This window comes from Brienomyrus brachyistius, chromosome 21 (assembly GCF_023856365.1).
Source record: "Brienomyrus brachyistius isolate T26 chromosome 21, BBRACH_0.4, whole genome shotgun sequence".
NCBI classification, from domain to species: domain Eukaryota; kingdom Metazoa; phylum Chordata; class Actinopteri; order Osteoglossiformes; family Mormyridae; genus Brienomyrus; species Brienomyrus brachyistius.
The window spans coordinates 19,363,083-19,383,920 of NC_064553.1; the positions used below are offsets into that span (position 1 = coordinate 19,363,083).

General features: G+C 41.6%; 1 protein-coding gene across 1 annotated transcript in view; it reads left to right on the top strand.

Annotated features, from left to right (window-relative positions):
* The first annotated feature begins 9,832 nt into the window (after positions 1-9,832).
* The window catches only part of LOC125717163 (xenotropic and polytropic retrovirus receptor 1 homolog), a 72,317-nt gene continuing 61,311 nt past the window's right edge, over positions 9,833-20,838 (top strand). Inside the window, exons 1-2 of the mRNA XM_048990150.1 lie at positions 9,833-10,251; positions 15,759-15,810. Of these exons, the coding sequence (XP_048846107.1) occupies positions 10,183-10,251; positions 15,759-15,810 (121 nt within the window). The 5' untranslated portion in view covers positions 9,833-10,182. The remainder of the gene's footprint in view (positions 10,252-15,758; positions 15,811-20,838) is intronic.

Below are 20,838 nucleotides of genomic sequence, written 5' to 3' on the forward strand. Positions count from 1 at the left end.
TGCGTTCCAACAGCCATCCACGTATCAGCCCTCTTCAACAGAAGCACCTTGTAGCTTTCTCTGCGCCTTCATTTGAATGCCCCTCTTCTTAGCCTCTCCTGTAATGCCCAGCCGTGTGAGGACTCTGCAGAGTGATCATCCTGCAAATTCTCTGCAGCCGACTTCTATGGGTTCACAGTGTGTCCTACTTCCACGATCCCTGCCTTCCTCCACTAGCTCCTGGTACTTGGCCAGTTTCCTCTCATTGGCTTCCTCGATACACTTTTCCCAGGGCACTGTCAGCTCTGGCATGATCAGTTGTTTTGAAGCCTCAGAGGTAATGATCATGTCTGACTGGAGTGATGTGGTGACAATGTGCTATGGGAACTCTAACTGCTTTCCCTGGTCAGTCTGCAGCTGCCAGTGACAAGCTGTGTGGAGGAAGCCTGTTTTTACGGTTTCCTGTGCCTGGGACTTCTCTCCCCCTCCAATGGGCTTCCAACCTGTAGGAGGGGTTAAAGGGGTCAGGTGCAGTGTGAGTTGGGCAGTGGCTGAAGGCGGGGACCTTGACAGTCCAACCCTTAGCTACAGAAGCTAGCTCTAGGGACATGGAATGTCACCTCTCTGGTAGGGAAGAAGCCTTAGCTGGTGCGCAAGATTGTGAGGTTCCGACTAGATATAGTCGGGCTCACCTCAACGCATGGCTTGGGTTCTGGAACCAGTCTCCTTGAAGGGGGTTGGGCCCTCTTCCACTCTGGAGTTGCTCACGGGGATAGGCGCCAAGCAGGGGTGGGCATGCTTATGAGAGGGTAGCCTCCCTTCGCCTTCGGGTGGGAGGACGGGTCCTGACTGTTGTTTGTGCTTATGCGCAATGGCAGTTCAGAATACCCACCTTTTTTGGAGTCCTTGGAAGGGGTGTTGGAGAGCACTCCCTCCGGGGACTCTCTTGTTCTGCTGGGGGACTTCAATGCTCATGTGGGCAATGACAATGAGACCTGGAGGGGTGTGATTGGGAGGAACAGCCCCTCCTGATCTGAACCCGAGTGGTGTTTTGTTATTAGACTTCTGTGGCCATCACGGATTGTCCATAATGAACACCATGTTCAAGCATAAGGCTCTCTATATGTGCACTAGGCACCAGGACACCCTAGGCTGCAGTTCAATGATTGACTTTGTGGTCATGTCATCAGACTTGCGGCCGCATGTATTGGACACTCGGGTGAGGGCCGGAGCTGTCACCACCTGGTGGTGGGTTGGTTCCGCTGGTGGGAGAGGAAGCCAGTCAGACCTGGTAGACCCAAGTGTATAGTGTAGGTCTGCTGGGAACATCTGGCAGAATCCCCTACCTTGGGCAGAGCTTCGCCTATGTCCCGGGGGTAGGCGGGGGACATTGAGTCTGAATGGGCCATGTTCCATGCCTCCATTGTGGAGGCAACTGACTTACGGAGCTGTGGCCGTAAGGTCATCAGTGCCTCTCACGGTGGCAATCTCCGAACCCACTGGTGGACACCAGTAGTGAGTGATGCCGTCAAGCTGAAGAAGGAGTTCTATTGGGCCTTTTTGGCCTGTGGGACTGCGGAGGCAGCTGATGAGTACCGGCGGGCCAAGCAGAACACGGCTTCAGCAGCCTCTGAGGCAAAACCTTGGGTGTGGGAGGAATTTGTCGAGGCCATGGAGAAAGGTTTCGAAGAAATTCTCCTCCACCACCCGGCGGCTCAAGGCGGGAAAGCGGTACAGCATCAACACTGTTTATCGTGGGGATGGCGTACTGCTGACCTCAGCGTGAGATGTTGTGGATCGGTGGAAAGACCTCCTCAGTCCCACCAACACGCCTTCAAATGAGGAAGCAGAGTCTGGGGACTTGGGGGTGTACTCACCTATCTCTGGGGTGGAGGTCACTGAGGGGGTTAAAAAGTTCCTATGTGGCCGGGCCCTGGGGGTGGATGAGATCCGCCTGGAGTTCCTCAGGCCTCTGGATGTTGCGGGGCTGTCTTGTTTGACATGCATCTGCAGCATCACGTGGACACCCGGGGCGGTGCCTCTGGATTGGCAGACTGGGATGCTGGTCCCCCTCTTCAAGAAAGGGGACCGGAGGGTGTGTTCCTACTATAGGCGGATCACACTCCTCAGCTTCCTTGGTAAGGTCTATTCGGGGGTGCTGGAGAGGAGGGTCTGTCTGAGAGTCGAACCTCGGATTCATTTACATTTACATTTACATTTACAGGATTTGGCAGACGCCCTTAGCCAGAGCGACTTACATAAGTGCTTTGAGACTCTGCAATGAATTTCCGATGCTAGCTCAATAAGGACCCAAGCTATGAATACTATCTCTGAGAACTCCATTGAGTAGTGCAGAATTTTATTTTATTTTTTTTAAAAACACACCAGAATAAGAGTCGAGAAAGAATATAGAAGTTCTACGTCAAGTATTTCTGAAAAAGAAATGTTTTGAGTCGTCGCTTGAAGACAGTCAAGGATTCAGCTGTTCGGACATCTAGGGGGAGTTCATTCCACCAATTAGGTGCCAGGACAGAGAAGAGCCGAGATGCGTGTCTTCCTTGTGCCTTGGATTCAGGAGGAGCAGTGTGGTTTTCACCCTGGCTATGGAACAGTGGACCAGCTCTATACTCTCGGCAGGGTCCTGCAGGGTGCACGGGAGTTTGCCCAACCAGTCTACATGTTCTTTGTGGACTTGGAGAAGGTATTCGACCGCGTCCCTCGGGGAATCCTGTGGGGAGTGCTCCGGGAGTATGGGGTGGTGGGCTACCTTATAAGGGCTGTTCAGTCCCTGTACAACCAGTGTCAGAGCTTGGTCCGCATTGTCGGCAGTAAGTCGGACTCGTTTCCGGTGAGGGTTGGACTCCGCCAGGGCTGCCCTTTGTCACTGATTCTGTTCATAACTTTTATGGACAGAATTTCTAGGCGCAGCCAGGGAATTGAGGGTGTCCGATTTAGTGATCTCAGGATTAGGTCTCTGCTTTTTGCAGATGTGGTTCTGTTGGCCTCATCAGACTGTGACATTCGGCTCTCACTGGAGCAGTTCGCAGCCGAGTGTGAAGCGGCTGGGATGAAAATCAGCACCTCCAAATCCGAAACCATGGTCCTCAGCCAGAAAAGGGTGGAGTGCTTTCTCTGGGTCGGGGTTGGGGTCCTTCCCCAAGTGGAGGAGTTTAAGTACCTCGGGGTCTTGTTCATGAGTAAGGGAAGGATGGAGCGGGAGATCAACAGGCGGATAGGTGCAGTGTCATCAGTGATGCAGGCGCTGCATCAGTCTGTCATGGTGAAGAAGGAGCTGAGCCAAAAGGGGGGAAGGAGGGAAAGCTCTTGATTTAACAGTCGATCTACATTCCTACCCTCACCTATGGTCATGAGCTATGGGTAGTGACCAAAAGAATGAGATTGCGAGTATAAGCAGCCGAAATGGGTTTCCTCTGTAGGGTGGTTGGGCTCTCCCTTAGAGATAGGGTGAGGAGCTCAAAGTAGAGCCACTGCTTCTCCGCATTGAGAGGAGTCAGATGAAGTGGCTCGGGCATCTACTTGGGATGCCTCCTGGACGTCTCCCTGGTGAGCTGTTCTGGGCATGTCCCACTTGGAGGAGGTCCCGGGGAGGACCCAGGACACCCTGGAGGGACTATGTCTCTCGGCTGGTCTGGGAAGGTCTCGGGATTCCCCTGGAGGACCTGAATGAAGTGTCCGGGGAGAGGGAAGTGTGGGTTTCTCTGCTGAGACTGCTGCCCCCATGACCCGACCTCGGATAAGCAGAAGATGATGGATGGATGGATGGATGGGACTTCTCTCCAACTCTGATAAAGGTAACTGCCTTCTTAGGGGCATGGTGATATTTGCTGGCGTTGATGGCTGAGACCAAGCTCTCAGCAACTGCTTTGAGTACCTGGTCATGGCACCATCTGCAAGACCCTTTGGGAAGCTGCTAAGGAGATATTCTAGGGAGCCTCTTCCTGAGCAAAGTGGGCAGGAAGGTATCTCACTCTTCCCCCAGACATCCAGGTTTGCTGGGCTTGGTAGGGCATCGTAGACTGCCTGCACCAGGAAACAGATGTGCATGATATTTGACCAGGTAATCCTTCGCTGCAGGATATTCTCCCACCTTATCCACGCTCCCTGTCCTACCGCCCTACTCACTTATTCTTTCTCCACCCTTGCTCCAAAGTCTACCTAGAGTAGATTTAGGGTAACTGTACTGTAGGGTTTCTCGTGTGCGTGCCACCATGAATTCTTCAGTGAGGCCACTGCATGAGCACTGAACTTCATTTCATAGTAAAATAACTATGATTAGACATAATTAGAATCTTTCGTTTGTAAAATAATCAGAAATTAATTTCCTCCTGCAAATCTGCTACTAGCATTGTAGAGTTACTGCTACTTAAGGAAATTGCATCACTGATTAGCATTGCCGTGTTAAACTTGTTAAACTCATCTCTTAGGCTCGGATATGTTCCAAACCTTTTAAAATTGCTGTTATTAGACCTGCTCTCAAGAAACCAGATCTTTAAACTGGTGTTCTAGGAATTTATAGGTATATCTCAAAACTTCCCTTCATTTCAAAGATCCTGAAAAAAGCTGTTGTTCATCACAACATTAGGGGAAGATGGTGGCACAGGAGGTAGTGCTCTCGTTCGGCAACTGGAGGGTTGCCGGTTCGAGCCCTGGTAACTCCTGATCCCATCAAAGTGTCCTTGAGCAAAAAACTGAACCCCAAATTGCTCCCTGTGAGTAGGTTGGCACCTTGCATGGCAGCCTCCGCCACTGGTGTGTGAATGAGTGTGTAGATGGGTGAATGTGAGGCATGAAATGTAAAGCGCTTTGAGTACTCGTAGGAATAGAAAAGCGCTATATAAATGCAGTCCATTTACCATCACTTGTCTTCCTTCCTACAGAAAAAACTATTCTAATGAACTATTTCAGTTTGGTTTCAGAGCAATACATAGCACAGTAACACCCCTTGTAAAAGTAATGAATAATTTGCTTATCGCTTCCAATCATGGCTGTGTATCTTTGATGGTGTTACTAGATATATTTGCAGCATTCAATGCGGTAGGCCATGATATTCTATTGGACCAATTAAAATCCACGGTTAGTAGTAAGAGGACAGCTCTCCCTTGGTTTTGCTCTTATCATTATTCATTTGGTCATGTAAATAATGAATCTTCCAAGCCCACTAAAGTTAAATATGGTGTCCCTCAGGGATCAGTGCTGGGCCCATTACTGTTTGCTTTATATGCGCTACTATTTTGTAACATTATTAGAAATCAAGGTCTTAGTTTCCATTGTTATGCTGATGATACACAGTTATATGTGTCTGTAAAACCAGATGATGCATCCATGTTCTCTTGGCTAGTAGACTGTTTGCTAGACATCCAGTGTTGGATGGCTAAAACTGTCCTTATGTTAAACACAGAGAAAACAGACGTACTGCTAGTTGGTCCTAAGGCTGCTTGAAGTAAGTTTGGTGACTTCAACTTTGGTGGTCTTCCTACTCAGCTTAACACAGTGGTCTTTGTTGATTTACATCTATGTTTCGATGTTCATATAAGAAGTATTACGTGTTCTACTGTCTAAGGAACAGAACCAAGCTTCATAAGATGCTCTCCTTCTGTGACGCAGAAAAACTAATACATGCCTTTATAATTTCCAGGCTGTACTGTAATGCTCTCTGTTTGTCCATTTGGATCCTTAAATAAACTTCAGTTGATACAAAATGCAGCAGCCGGAGTTCTTACAAAAACTAAGGAGTATGATCATATTAGCCCTGTTCTATGCTCCCTTCACTGGCTTACAGTTAAGTCTCTGATTGCTTACAAGATAATACTATTAACTTATAAAACACTGAATGGCCTTGCACCAGGATATCTTAGAGATCTACTGGTCTTTTGCAACCTTCCTCACCTCCTTTGATCTCAAGGCTAAAGATATCTATTAGTATCTAGAGTAGAAAGATCTATGGTAGGCTGCAGAGTGTACTCTTACAGAGCTCCACAACTATGGAATAGTTTCCCAGCAGATGTGCGAAATTCAGGCCGACTCGCATTATTAAAGTCTACACTAAAAACACATGTTTAGTCTCGCTTATAGGGACACTAATTCTAGCTCTAGCTAACTACACACCCTCAGTTAGGCTTACTGTGTGAGTTGCAGATCTGGGGTGGGATCGAGGCATTTGCTTTGGGTGAAATGTACTGTCAGTACTGACACTCTAGCTTCACATCCCCTTATGGAATTGGAGTGCTAACATTTCAGGGACTGCCTGCATTCCCACCTGCCTCTCCTTCCAACCTATGCTGCCATAGCCATATCTGCTGGAGCTTACATATTGCACTCACCTAACCATTTACACTGCCTCTAGTCCCCCCTACTTTGGCTCATAAATTCCCCCCCACTCCTCTTGGGGTTTTCTGCCTGGTGCCCAAAAAATTCAAGATATCCTGCTGCCTGCAATGCCTCTACTCCCTGTGACGTCCTTCCAGCCTGCCCACCCTTCTGCCTGTGACGTCTCTCCTGCCTGTCCTTCTACTGTACCACTATTCACCCTGCCATCTGTAGCAGCACTATAATCTGCCTGCGCTCCATGTTTAGATTCAATCATAAAATTCGGACCCTATAATTTAGGATTTTTTCATTTTGTTCATTCTTTGCTGGCCCTTGGAGGATGGGCTCCCTCTCCGAATCTGGTTCCTTTCAAGGTTTTTTCCTACTTGGGAGTTTTTCCTTGCCATTTTCACCTCTAGCTTGCTCACTGGGGGCTTTGGGCAGGGACAATCTAAAGCGCTTTGAGATAATGTAATGTTATGAAAATGCAGTATACAAATTGAATTGAAAAAACCCTGGGGCATTGGATAGATCAATCACAGAAAATCCTGCAGAGAAGTGAAGAATAAATGAAAGGATAGTAGTAGGTTAGGGACAATGGGTGCCCTAGGATGCATTGCCTCATTCACCAATCTCAGGACTTGAACATATCACCACTTACCACTATGTTTCCTAATGAGTAGGATGGGAGAAATGCATGAGGAGCATGCTATCTCTTCAACGGCACCTAGCTGCACTAACTCAGCATGTACAGCAGCGACAGCCTGCTTGGCCTCTGGGTATATGGGGTAGTAGATCTATATGGACTCTGGGGCATAATCAGGACAACTATGTCAGAATGATGTTCATTGACTCCAGTTCAGTATTCAACACAATGATCTCGCAGAGGCTGGTCGGGAAGTTGAAATGAACAGGATCTAACTTTTGCCAATCACTGCTCTACAGTCCTGGTCCTTCTTTGCAGTGTCATGGCTGAGAAATTCATTAGGCCAGAGTCCCTTGCCCCATGGAATCAGTCATCCTGAACCAGCCCCCAAGAATAATAAGGATACAAGCCAGGTGAGTTTACGGAATCCTCCCTTTTTTATACATCAGTTGTTTGTTTCACCTGTGACCTTACTTTTGCTCTTTAACTTGTCATGCTTTGGGTTTCCAAGGTCCCTCAGCTGACCACAGGATGAACCTGCCACCAGGGACGGATTACGGACCGGGCCAGCGGGGCTGCTGCCCAGGGGCCCTTGGGGTGCAGGGGGCCCGTGGGGCCCCTAGCCCAAAACAATTATCAACAATGTATTTTCGTTTGTCTATTTTAGAGGGCCTACATTCTTTGATCCTCTGCCTACAAGGGCCCCTGACCCTATAGGGAGGGCGTTTGGCTGCCAAGGGCCCTTGAATTGTGGTGGTTGTGGGGGTGGTGGGGGGCCTCGCGAACGTTTTGCCCAGGGGCCCACACAACCCATAATCCGTCCCTGCCTGCCACCCACTCTCCTTATTCCTCCAAATATATAGCTATATATTAGAAGCACAAATATTGATGTAGGCAGTGTGTGTCCCAGGAAGCTGAGCCACTGTACCTCTGATTGGAAGGTCGGTAGATCAAGCTCAGCCTCGGCAGAATAGTTACATGTCTGTGGGCCCTTGAGCAATGCTGCTGCAGGTGGCTCAAGTTTGCTGTCACCTACATTACATATGTGTCTGCGTGTCATGGAGAGCAAGATGAGGTAGGCAAAAAAAGAATTCCCTATGGGGATCAATAAAGTGTCATATTATATAGTGAAAAAATTGGTTACATCTGGAAAATTTAAGCAAATACGATTTTCCTTTCCACAGTACACAGCAATGGCTGATTTTACTTTAGTCTTTACTCTTAAGGTCATGTGGACTAACAGGTCCTGCACTAGTGCTGTTCAAGCCTATGAAACCTGAAGCACAAGTCCTGCACTGGTCCAATCAGATAAAAGGAAAATGTAATTTCAGTTATTTTCACTGCAGCAGTGCAGAAAACCTGTTTTTGAAGAAGGTTTCCAACAAATGTGCAAGTGAAGTACAATCTTTCATTTTGCTCCTAATTCTTTGTTGATCGTTTTTCATGGTATGTAAATTTAAATTATGATGACAATAACAACTTATTCACCTTGTGAGGTTGAACTTACCCATTATTATATGACCCGTTTGAATTAGTATGCTGCTACTACTACTACTCATTTTCATAGTTTGGGGTCGTTTTCAATTTTGTATCAGTATTTTGAATCCATTTAACACCGAGAACAAAATAATAATATAAAAATAATAAAATAATTCCAGCAGATGGCAGCATTTCCAAGTTAGCGTTTAAATTTGAATAGCTTGTTTTGTAATTTTTCTGTTTTTTGTACTTTCCTATTTAAGTATTTTATTAATATACAGTAGAAAGGAAATGTAGAATATTCAAAATCTCCCTGAAACTAAGTACATTTACATATTTTAATACATATAACATTCTGTAAGTGGATGATAGATTGCCCACCCCTCCCATATAATATTTATCAATCTTATCCATAAGGGCTGTTGGGTATGCAGGTTTCACTGCAACTCCCTAATTAGATTACTAATTACTAATCACTTTCCTTGGGAGTCCAGCCGCACAATCATTTCTCTTCCTTCGCAATGCTGCTAATTTGGGGACCCTAGGCAACTTATTCTGCCTCTAGCTAGAGCTGGCTATATATGTAATATATATAATTTTTCATTACTTTTTCTGGGCCCCCTTGTGCCAATTGGGCCCCAGGCAGCTGTCTAGCTTGCCTGTGGCAGAATCCAGCCCTGTATATACCAGTATGTGAAACCTGCTTTGTACATTAACTGTTAAAACTGTTGCACTAGTAAGATGGTGTCCAATGGAAAATGAAGAATTGAGTGTGTCAGGAAAATATTTACACATTACTGGTAGATTACACATTTGGGAATATATCTGTAAAAACTCTGACTCAATGGAAGAATAGTCTAATTACACATGCTGGTATTTCCAAGAAACAAATACAAACATTAATTAATATAATAAAACGGAAAAGAATATTTTGATTCCTGTATATGACATTATACGTGATTCCTGTTTGTTACTTTTTTCACTAACCACATTTTAAAAATATTTTGAACAAAATGGGATGCTTATTAATGGATACAAGCTGTCTTTTATTAAATATTGTATATCAAGTTTTTATAACAAATATTAATACATTTATTAAGCTCATTTTTATTTAATAATTTTGGCTCTGGGGATCAATAAATTATATTGGTATACATATAAAAAGGATGGCGGTATAATCCTTGGACCTCTAGGATTTACTGTTATGTGCCTATGATTGGAAGGTTGGCAGTTTTGTATCCTGTGGCTGGTGTGCGGATGTCATTGTTAGACCCTTGAACAAGGCCGTTAACCTTAATTTCTGACCCAATACTCTCACCTGGACATTGTACTTCGTCATATCGGCGTCCAAAAATGACGCATTGCGCAATGGCGTGTGACGTAGTGACGTATGCACGGGATTATGTGTTTTGCAGACCGTGATGGCGGATGTGAGTTCACTGAAAGCGATTCAAAGGGACTTAGGAGAAAGTCAGCTAGCGGAAGGTTCACCCGGCGCTGTCATAGTGCCTTAGATCATCTGAAGTGGCAGGCTGTACACTTGAATATGTAGTTAAATCCTGTATTCACTTTGCATAATAATATGCGGGGCGAGGAACCTGGAGGAAACGAGGCAGACGAGACAGCGCTGATTGAAATCATTATTTCGTACGGCTAGCTAGCTGGGTTAGCATTCTCCGGCAACATAACAAAGCAACGGTGAGAGCGAGCGGGCAGCATCCCGGTCCGGGAGGGGGAGGGACCCGTGCAGGATGAAATTTACCGAACACCTTTCGGCGCATATTACCCCCGAATGGAGGAAACAGTACATTCAGTATGAGGTAAGTTTCTGTGAATACTAGCCGCAGGTTGTTCGTGTTTACTGGTGGTCATGAATCCTTTTGGTTGCTTTGGCATGTCCGCGGAAGCAATGCCTGGATCTGTTTAACAAGCCTTCATCTTCGGTTTGATCGCTAGTAGAGCTAGGAAGGATAATTGTTTCGTCCGAGAGGTCTAATCCCAATTCATTGTCATGGAGTGGAGAATCGTGTGTAAGCAGATTTCTGGGAGAAAGGAAGGAGAGCGGTGAGGATGACATTAGCCCCTTAATAATGCCTTGTTTGCCGCACACTGAGCAGAGGATAGAAGCAGTAGGTAGGAGCTAAGAGTCTACCGTAAAGCAAAATCTGAGAGTGACCTTCTGATTTCCGGTTATTTAATATCATACAGCATTTTATGGCAAAAAAAAATCTGTGTTCGGTGATATCGACGTATAATTGTTTTGATTAATAGGAAAATATAGTCATATTTTGCAGTTTCGAGTACAAGTACAGACTACTATTGTCTGCCCATTTTGTAATTTATTGACGATTTTTCTGTCTTTTAACACATAAAGATGAGTCACCCATGACATTTCTTAGTTATAGTATACAACTATTTTTTTGTTAAATTCGTTTATTAAAAATAACAATATCGTCCTATATGTAACAGTCAGTGAAAATGGGTTGTAGAATTATGTTTCCGATAGGCAGAATGTTACATGTTGACCGTTAAATGCTTAATGGTCCACATGATCACCACATCTGTGTCAAGTCAAAATATTATTGTCCTGCAATAGTGGAAATTAAAATACATAAAACATTAGGCATGGGAATCAGCAGTGTCCTCTCCATGCGATATTATCATGATACCAAGGTGCTGATTCGAAATGTATTGCATTTCTGTTAATATTGCGATTCTGCGAATATCCCTTTTGGATACTACGATTTTTTTTCCAGATTTTCCCCCTCTTTTTAGAATTTTAAAACCTCGAAAATGGAAAAAGAAGGGGGGGGGGGGGGGGGGGGGAAATGCACCGCTGTGCAGGTGAATTGAACATGAGTAAATGTAGCATTCTCTGAATAATTTTCCTCTTCAAAAAAATCAAAGGCAGCATTTAAACAATGCAGAACAACTTCAAGTACAACAGTATAAATTTTAACTTAAAATTGTAATTTAACAAAAAGCTACATTTGCTGCTGTCGAGACCTGGTATTAAAATGCATCCTGAGTGATCTGATTACTAGTGGACCACTTGTTGAATTATAAAGGAACTTCAATGTTTCTCCTGCTCAAATCCAAACACGTATAAATTATAAATTAATAAAAAAAAAAATCGATTTTGGGGTCAATGTGGCGATACATGAATTGCCACACAAAACAGTTGCGCTACTTTACCAAACTGATTTTCGCCCTATCTCTATAAATCATATTAATACATAAAACGCTATAGTTTAGCCCTGTAATTCAGGACATAAGACAAAATACACTTAAAACATCTGATTAGTAGTTTGTGCAATTGGGTAGTTATGCATTGTCGGTCTACTGCTGATTATCCTTGTAAATCCTATAAAACTTTAGTATTTATTTCATTAAAAAGTCTTTTAAATTATTACAATTGTTGCATGAAACCATATATAATCTTTCAGATGGAAAACTCAGTTTTTGATGATGGCGGCTTCTGTCTCAGTTGTGCATGGTGAATTGTGTAACGCTGGGGGTTTACCTCTGATGTGCAAGGCACCCTTCATTTACAATTTGCAAGTTCTCTTAGTGCAGATATTTTTCTGCAGTCCATACTCATACAGCTTTGTGATTGTGTGTCTCTGATGAACTGGCCTCTTTTCAGGGCTGGGCTTCTTTACTTATCCATTTACCCATCCGGGTTGTGTTAAGCATTTTGTTTTAAGATGAATATTTTGACACCTGATTACACAAATGCAGTTTTTGTTTATGCACAGCAGTAAGCACTTCTGATATATAGGATACCATAAATTGAGTCTGTTAACATGAGATCTTCCTGATTCAAGGCAATTTTCTTGAACTATATTTACAAACGATACAGTCTACTATGTGTCAAGAAGCAAGCTTCAATGTTTGGAAACTTCAACACTAATATAGTGATATTGTTTTTTCCTATACAATAAATCCAAGAACAATAGTGCATGAGTTTGGGGGAAGTCAGGACTCTTGCTCACATTCAGTCCAGTCATTATACACGTCTGACCTATTCCCTGGTTCTTCTTCCTTATGCCTAAGATGTTCCTTGGAATTCATTTAGAAATTGCTTTTTTGTCTTTATAGGCCTGTTGGTTTTCTCTTAACCTTATTCGTTTATTCATCCCTGCACATCCCCGTTACTGCATTTCCAATAAAATATTGCTTTCTTCTCCCATCCTTCTGTCATGTGGCTGTTTATTATTATTATTATTATTATTATTATTATTATTATTATTATCTGTGTCACATCCTTTTGCCATTGCATAATATTTGGTTATATTTATGGAGATCAAGACCATCTGAGTTTGCTCAATTCTCAAAATATTGAGCACACATACATAATTTTATATTTCTGTTTCAGTTTTAGAGCATTTTTGCATGGGGAATTTGGCATCTTGTGAGAATTACAAACTTAGAAACTGAATAAAACAATTTTCTGAGCTTCCAAATTGTCTTGCGGAGAGAAGGTGAAATAGTATAAAAAAAATGCTACATGTACATAACTATTATGTTTTGCACGGATTATTCTTAAGGTTATGTTTGTGAATGAAATCTGTAGTGCTGGGATAGGAGACAAATTTTAAATATTGTGGAGCAGCCTCTGGTTGGGAAGGCTGGTTAGACACAGGTGGCAGGAATTTGGAAGGGGACTGAGGATGACTGCTTGGGGAGGGACATTTTAATGAGGGAGTGGTAAATGCAGTCATTAACAGGCTTATGCGTTGGGTGGATATTCGCTGGGTGTTGTGTCAGGAATGTGCTTGTGTTTACTAATGAGCAAAGGAGGAGTGACTGAGCCATGTCATTTTGTTGCTTCTTAGTTATGCGACTCATGTAGATTGCTCTCTTTTTTTGAATCTCAGTACGGACTCTTCCGTTGACTGCCATAAGATGTTTAGTTAAAATGTCAAACAAGCAAAGGCATATAGTTGTTTGGAAGACATGAAACTCCTTGGACTGAGCATTACTGGTCATGTGCTGCATTGCAAGTTGCTTGCTGCTAGCAGAGAATAACCAAGAAAGTCACTGCAGACCAGCTCCCCTCTGCCAGGTGCTGCCCCTCCGGTGTCGTTTGATAAACAGTTACTTATGGGAACAGTACAGTAAGCTCTCCGAAACTGTGTGTTATATGCTACCTACATGCAGTCAGGCCTGTGTTCTGTATGCTTTAACTATTAGGCCAATATGTCTCTTTTTTCACATTTTCACCTGTTTCTGTAAACCCACAGGCTTAACCACTCTACTTTTACACCGTTGTGTATTATGCTCTTTTATGGTTTCTATGCTGACTTAAGTGTATGATTTACTTATTCGCCCTAATTAATAGTGCGTAACTATATAGGGGTTCAGTTAAAAGACAGGAGGCTATGTGTGGTTTTTTTTTCTTCTACAAATCCATTTCTGAACGGTTCACAATTGGTTTGTTTTGGCATCTGTATCTTCTGGCATTACATATACCTCGAAATTTTGCCATTATCATCCATCCATCTCCTGACTTCTTGTCAGGGTCACAGTGGGGCCTGAAGTCTGTCCCAGGCAACACATAGCATGCCAGTCTATAATAAATACCCATAACAGTATATATTTTTTTCCCAAAAAATTTAAATGTATTTTAACGAAAGTTACTAGATGCAATGCAGTTGCAAGATCAGTAGTCTCATGACGTTGTGTTTGCTGCATGATGTATGGATACATTTTTTCTCATCTGCTTGATATGGAATAGGGATACACTGTACTGGTATTGGTATCAGGATTCATTACTGTGCACATGTACTCTTTCTTGTGACAATGCTCTGGTTCATACAACCTGTACCACATAATCATGTATGAACAATGTCATTATCAAGCAAAATAAATAGGACAAAATGTCTGTAGTGTAGAAGTTCTTCGAAGTTAACAACATTAGTTAACCATTTTTCAATCCCCATGTTCATAAACCCAGTTTTATAAAAATAAAAAAAACTGTGACTGCCTTCGGAAAACTAAAAATGCCAAAAGTCCTGTATTTTGTTTGGGTACTTATGGTTAAGGTTAGGGTGGGTTAAAGTTGTCGTTTTTGGGATTAGGATTATCCCATAGAAATGAATGGACGATTCCCGCAAAGATATGAATACAAATGTGTATTTGTAGTGGGAAATGAACAAATCCTAAACCAGAAAATGGGAATGGATTTATAATGTTGGTATATAATAATTAATCAAATCCAGAGAAGTGTCCTGTGACGGACTAAACAAGTCTCAGACCATCTTAGATTTGATTGCTGTGAAGAGCATTTTGAAATGAAACAGCCACCAGTTATTTTTTATTATATTGTATATTGTGGGGGCGGCATGGTGATGCAGTGGTTAGCACTGTTGCCTCACACCTCTGGGACCCGGGTTCGAGTCTCCGCCTGGGTTACATATGTGTGGAGTTTGCATGTTCTCCCCATGTCGTCGTGGGGTTTCCTCTGGGTACTCTGGTTTCCCCCCACAGTCCAAAGAAATGCTGAGGCTAATTGTAGTTACTAAATTGCCCGTAGGAATGCATGTGTGAGTGAATGGTGTGTGAGTGTGCCCTGTGATGGGCTGCCACCCCATCCTGGGTTGTTCCCTGCCTTGTGCCCATAGCTTCCGGGATAGGCTCCGGACCCCCCGCGACCCAGTAGGATAAGCGGTTTGGAAAATGGATGGATGGACTGGATATTACATGTTTTTGTACATTGATATTATTCTAACTTTTTTTGTATATTACCACAGTGTTTTATGAATGGGTTAAACTTCCATCCATCCAGTTTCCAAACCGCTTATCCTACTGGGTCGCGGGGGGTCCGGAGCAATGGGCATGAGGCAGGGAACAACCTAGGATGGGGGGCCAGTCCATTGGGTTAAACTTAAGAAAAAGTCTGGTTTTATTATGCTGCACTTTGTTCTAGAGACTAGTCCTTGAACACAACTTCAGATGTTGTTTCTGATTTAAATGAGCTCCAAACTTCAAAGTTGGAAAGTGTTTGTATTGTGTCATAATGGTAGAATGAACTCCTGGGTAACACCTATGTTGCTTGTTTCCTGCTGTAGTGTAGGCCTAAATATTTTAGGTGTTTTTTCTTCTACAAAAAGTTTTGTAAATGTGTTAATGTGCGCCCAGGCATCCCACTTGTTATAGAATCACATGTGATAAGATATTAAGGAAAAATGATTGACTGGTGGGTATTTTCCTGATGTTTCCTTTAATACTTGAGACCATGACAAGTATTATACAATTTAGGCTTTTTGTATGGTTTGGTAATAACCTTTCATTAAAATAAGTTTCATTCTCTTTCGTCCTGTAGGCCTTCAAAGATATGCTTTATTCAGCTCAGGACCAGGCTCCATCCATTGAAGGTAAGTCTTTACCTGGTGATGTCATAGGCAGCACTGAAATGGCATGCTTGCTAATGCTCTAATTTAGGCTCCCAGTGATGTCAAAACAAAGGGAGGCGTGGACACTTTGTTGTTGTTTTCAGTTAATTTCTAACATTAAATTGAGCAATGCTAAAGGCTGGGAATCTGCAACTGGGAGAGGCCTGCAGTAGCCTGTTTGCCACAGTATGAAATCATTGTATTGTCCAGTGTGATTGACTACAGAAATTTATGTCCAATCTTAAGATTTTGAGGTACAAGTCTTGAATAAAATAAAGCAAATACTGCAAATTATAATATTTTTATGTTATTCTTTTATCCAGCTATTTTTTAAAAACAAATTAAACCTGCTAACATCAACTTCTCCATGAGACACTAAATAAATGTTTTGGTTTTAGCTTTGAATTCCAAAATTCTGTGCTATGTCATGACCTACACTGTCACTTTGCTTACAGCCAGGAAGGATTATTATAGGTCTCTGTTAAAATCTATGCTTATACTGATCTCCCTTTTGAGAAATAAAATGCAGCATGGGCTAATGTAAACAAAAATAACGTGTTACGACTTTAAGGCTATGTTCACACTGCCATGGTGAAGTGACTCAAATCGGATTTTTTGCCTTAATATGACACAGATCTGATCTTTTCATGGCTGTGTGGACACGCAAATCTGATCTTTTCAAATCGGATTTGTGTCACTTTCATATGTGGTACTAAATCGGATACATATCCAATTCGTAGCCAGGCAACCTGAATGTGAACGCTCAGATCGGAATTCATATGGTTTTTTGCTTATACGCATTTGCTGACATCATCAGCCTGCACCGGCAGGCTCGTACCCACACATCTCTTGGTGCAGCAGTTCCAGCAATAACCGCGAAAACAGAAAAAGCTAACCGCCTGACTTTTTTTTTCCTTCTCCTTTTCGACCTGCTCATGTACAGGTGATTCACTGTTTGTCATCCTCCACACCAAAGTGCAATACATGCGTGAGCTACTAACACCTCCATTTTTAATGCCATGAGTCGTCCCACAGATATGACGTGTTTTGTTGTTCACCCGTGCAAAAATGTTTCAATGTGCGCATTCGTGACGTTTCGGAGCACCGATGTGTTATATGTAGTTATGAATGTGAACCATCAAGATAGACAAATCCGATCTGAGCAAAAAATTGTAATTGAACGATGTGGCTGGCAGTGTGAACGTAGCCTAAATTTGACATGAATAACCTAATAAATCTCCCAGCTATTACATATATTAAGCACAGTAAGGCTGTGTATCAGTAAGAATCTGGTGATACGATATGTATCATGATGACCAGAGGCGACATGACAGGCAAGGCAGGCAATGGCCTAGGACCCCAAACTGGGAGGGGGCCCCTGGGGGCAGCTGATTATGTAGTACATTGCAATGACAAATCTGCATTATTTGTGTGTTTTGTTTTACACAAAAGCGAAAATGAAGGTCTTGTGTCTTAAATTCTCTTTGTTAATATTATTAATTTATACCTCACAGTAAAATACAGGTAATTAATGTTACCATGCCGAGTTGGAGTCCCCCATGTATTTTTTTTGCCTAGGACCCCCAGTCCCCAGAATTCTCTCATGATGACTAGTATGATACATGGGTTGCAGTTCAATATATTGCGATATTGTAAGCAAGCTGATACATTGCAATTTTTCAAAAACCTGATTTTAAGAAAACTGTCATTGTATATAAAACACTACCATATGCATAAAATCTGGGTAAAGCTTTTATTTAAAGCTTGCTTTTTATGCAATCGGAGCAGTGGGATCTGCATTTGCAATTAGTCCTGTCACGGTTCCTGTAACATCCAGTTTGAGCAAAGGAATATGTCTATATTAGTAAAAAATAAAATAAAAGTGCTTGCAGGATACATGACACAGTTTTGCAAAAAGCATGGCTCTTGTTAATCTCCTTAGTGCATTCTTTATCATGGAAACAAAAATGAGCCGACATTTTAGCTTTTGAGGGAGCTGGTGTAACTCTTTTTGATTCAGCCATTGGTGGTAATGTTATTAGTTGGCTAGGTTAGCTAATACTAATGTTGACAGTGTGCCCTTATACTTCTAGACAAAATAAGATGCCTTTATTTTCATTGTATAAATACAGTAACATGTCGTCTGGAGCAAGTCTATAGACGCCAAGATAAGAGTAAGGTGCATTATTAAATATAAGACATATATATATATATATATATATATATATATATATATATATATATATATATATATATATATATATATATATATATATATATATATATATATATACATACACACACACACACACACACACACACACACACACACACACACACACACACACACACACACCCAAAATGAAAAGAAAAAGAATAAAATGTCAGTACTGGAAGCAATGAAACCAGTAGCTCATCCCTGTGTGCTCTGCCATCTTGGTTCATAGTTCTCAGTTTACGTTATGTTGGAGTGGAGGAGTCAAATGATTGGAGTTTTTCCTTGCCACTGTCGCCTATGGCTTACTCACTGGGGGCTTTGGGTGCGGATGCTGTAAAGCGCTTTGAGACAATGTAATGTGATAATGCGCTATATAAAAATAAATTTGTTGTTGTTGTTGAAGATGGATTACAACACTGTTTGGTGGTTTCAACACAACACAGAATGAACCACCATCTGGCCAGAATATTTGAATGTAAACTCTTAATTAAAAATTGGTGCAGTGTTTTTGAGAATGGATACAGTATCATAAAACATACTATCACAACACTCAAGTGTATAAATATTTTCTACACCCCTAATAAACAGTATATAATGTATAATGTAATAGTATATTGTGTTCGAAAAGTGTGAGTGAATGGTGTGTGAGTCTGCCCTGCGATGGGCCAGACCCCCTGCGACCCAGTAGAATAAGCAGTTTGGGAAATGGATGGATGGATGTGTCCGAAAAGAAGCAATCAAATCAATCGATGGGGTAAAATAAAATAAAATATAACATATTTAATATAATAAAATATAATATAACATATATGTATATAATATGTATAATTATTTATATATATATATATATATATATATAATTAGCAAACTGATGCCTACATGAAATAACTATAATAGAATAAAATTTTGGTTAGGCAGTTCAGGTATATAAATGTTGGACATGAAGTAGAAGCTAACTAGGCTAAGTACTGGTGTTGGCTGATGCACATCCAGCTCATTTAATACTTTTGAATTTAAAGATCGAGCTGACTCTGAGTATGCTACGGTACAGTACTACAACTACGTCTGCACTAATGTGTTAATTTCTAAAGAAAAGATCTGTGTCTGCACTACCGTTGTCAGTAGAGTGGGTGGAAAAAAAACTGTGTTCACACTGCTCTGTAAAAGGCAAATGATATGGCTTATGACTGCACAAATATCACCGGCTGACATTTTTAAAATTTTAGTTAGGTGATCTAACAAAAACAAGAGCGTGTTCTGCAGTTTTTCATGTAGTTTCAGAATATGGCTTGTATTATTCAGTACTGGAAAGCAGACCACATTTCTGCATACAAAGGTCGGCATCAGTGGACCTGCAGCAGCATACCTGTAAGTTTGCATAACTGCAAGCTGCCTGTAAACCCTGCTGACTAGTTTGTACAAAAAATTAGTCAAAAGGTCGGCTAGTTTATTTAGCTTTAGCATTTGTAAAATTGTGTATATTGTATATAAGAGTGTTTGTTAATGTATATATTTCTGAGATTTTTCAGTTGCACATTTCACCAAAGCTTTTTATAGTATATTTTTAGAAGTGCCACCTTTTTATATTTTGATTTTTGTAGCTCGAGCACAATGTGTCACGTTTTTTGTCCAACCAGAATTTTCTATAATTCTAGAAGTAGTGAAGTGTGTATATATATATATATATAGATATTGGTTCAATTATTTTGACTTTGATTAGTAATAAAGTTCAGTTTTTATAAACGCTTGACTGTTGATTAATCTCACGCACAACCATTTTTTTTAAAGTAAATGCACAATATATTATTTAGCAAAAGCAAAATATCAGAGTACTGTAGCGTTGCAAACACAAAGCTCTACATAAAAGGAACCATCACAGCCTCAATGCAGGGATTCATCAATTTAGTCACTACAGTCTCACTCTTTTCCCCTCGTTTCAGTGCATTCCTGTCTTACCCTAATGTTCGATGGCTGGATGTCTTTATCATAAGCTACAGCTGCACTTAAACTTGGCTCAGGTTCAGTTTCTGTTTCAGCTTCGCAATCATTGTAAACAGCATACAATGTACACAAAATACCATTTAGGTGCACACAAGTAAGCAAAACAACATATGCCAGGTAGCATCCTGTACATCCTCCATGTTAGTGGCTTGCTTCCATGACAACAATGAAAAGCGTTCTTTATGCCTGTGAAAAATAACCAATTAGGAAAAGAGACATTAAATGAATAGAGCTAATCAGAAAGGGTCACAAGCTAAGTACAAACCAATCGGAGCTCACTGATGTAAGTGTAACAAAATTTTTACCTTTATGAGCATCCGCACTAATGCATTTATAGAAAGAGTAGTTGTTGGACAGTGCTGAAATTTTTCTCTGCTTCTGGAAAAAAAGATCCATGATAGTGTGAACAGAATTGTAAGAAAAAACAGAAACGTATTAGTGCGGATGTACCCTAAGTGAACTATCATTTGCTTAACTGGCTAAGATGGATTTTTCCATCTTATACCCCGTGAGCTGAATTTATGCCTTTTATTTGCTCAAAAATATTTGTTGAGAGTGAATAAACATTAAAAACAGATGTAAAAATTTGTATTATCAGTTTCAATGTAAAAGAAAGTCCCACAACGGTGGTTTGCAACTTGATAACGAACTTAAAGACGAGATAAAACATTGAAGATTTCACCAATTCTTTTTAGTAGGAGCATTTGATTGACAGGTCTCTTAAAAATGCTTAAATGAAATTTAAGCGAACGGTCAAGACTTGAAATGGAAGTGGTGGCAAGGGAATTGCA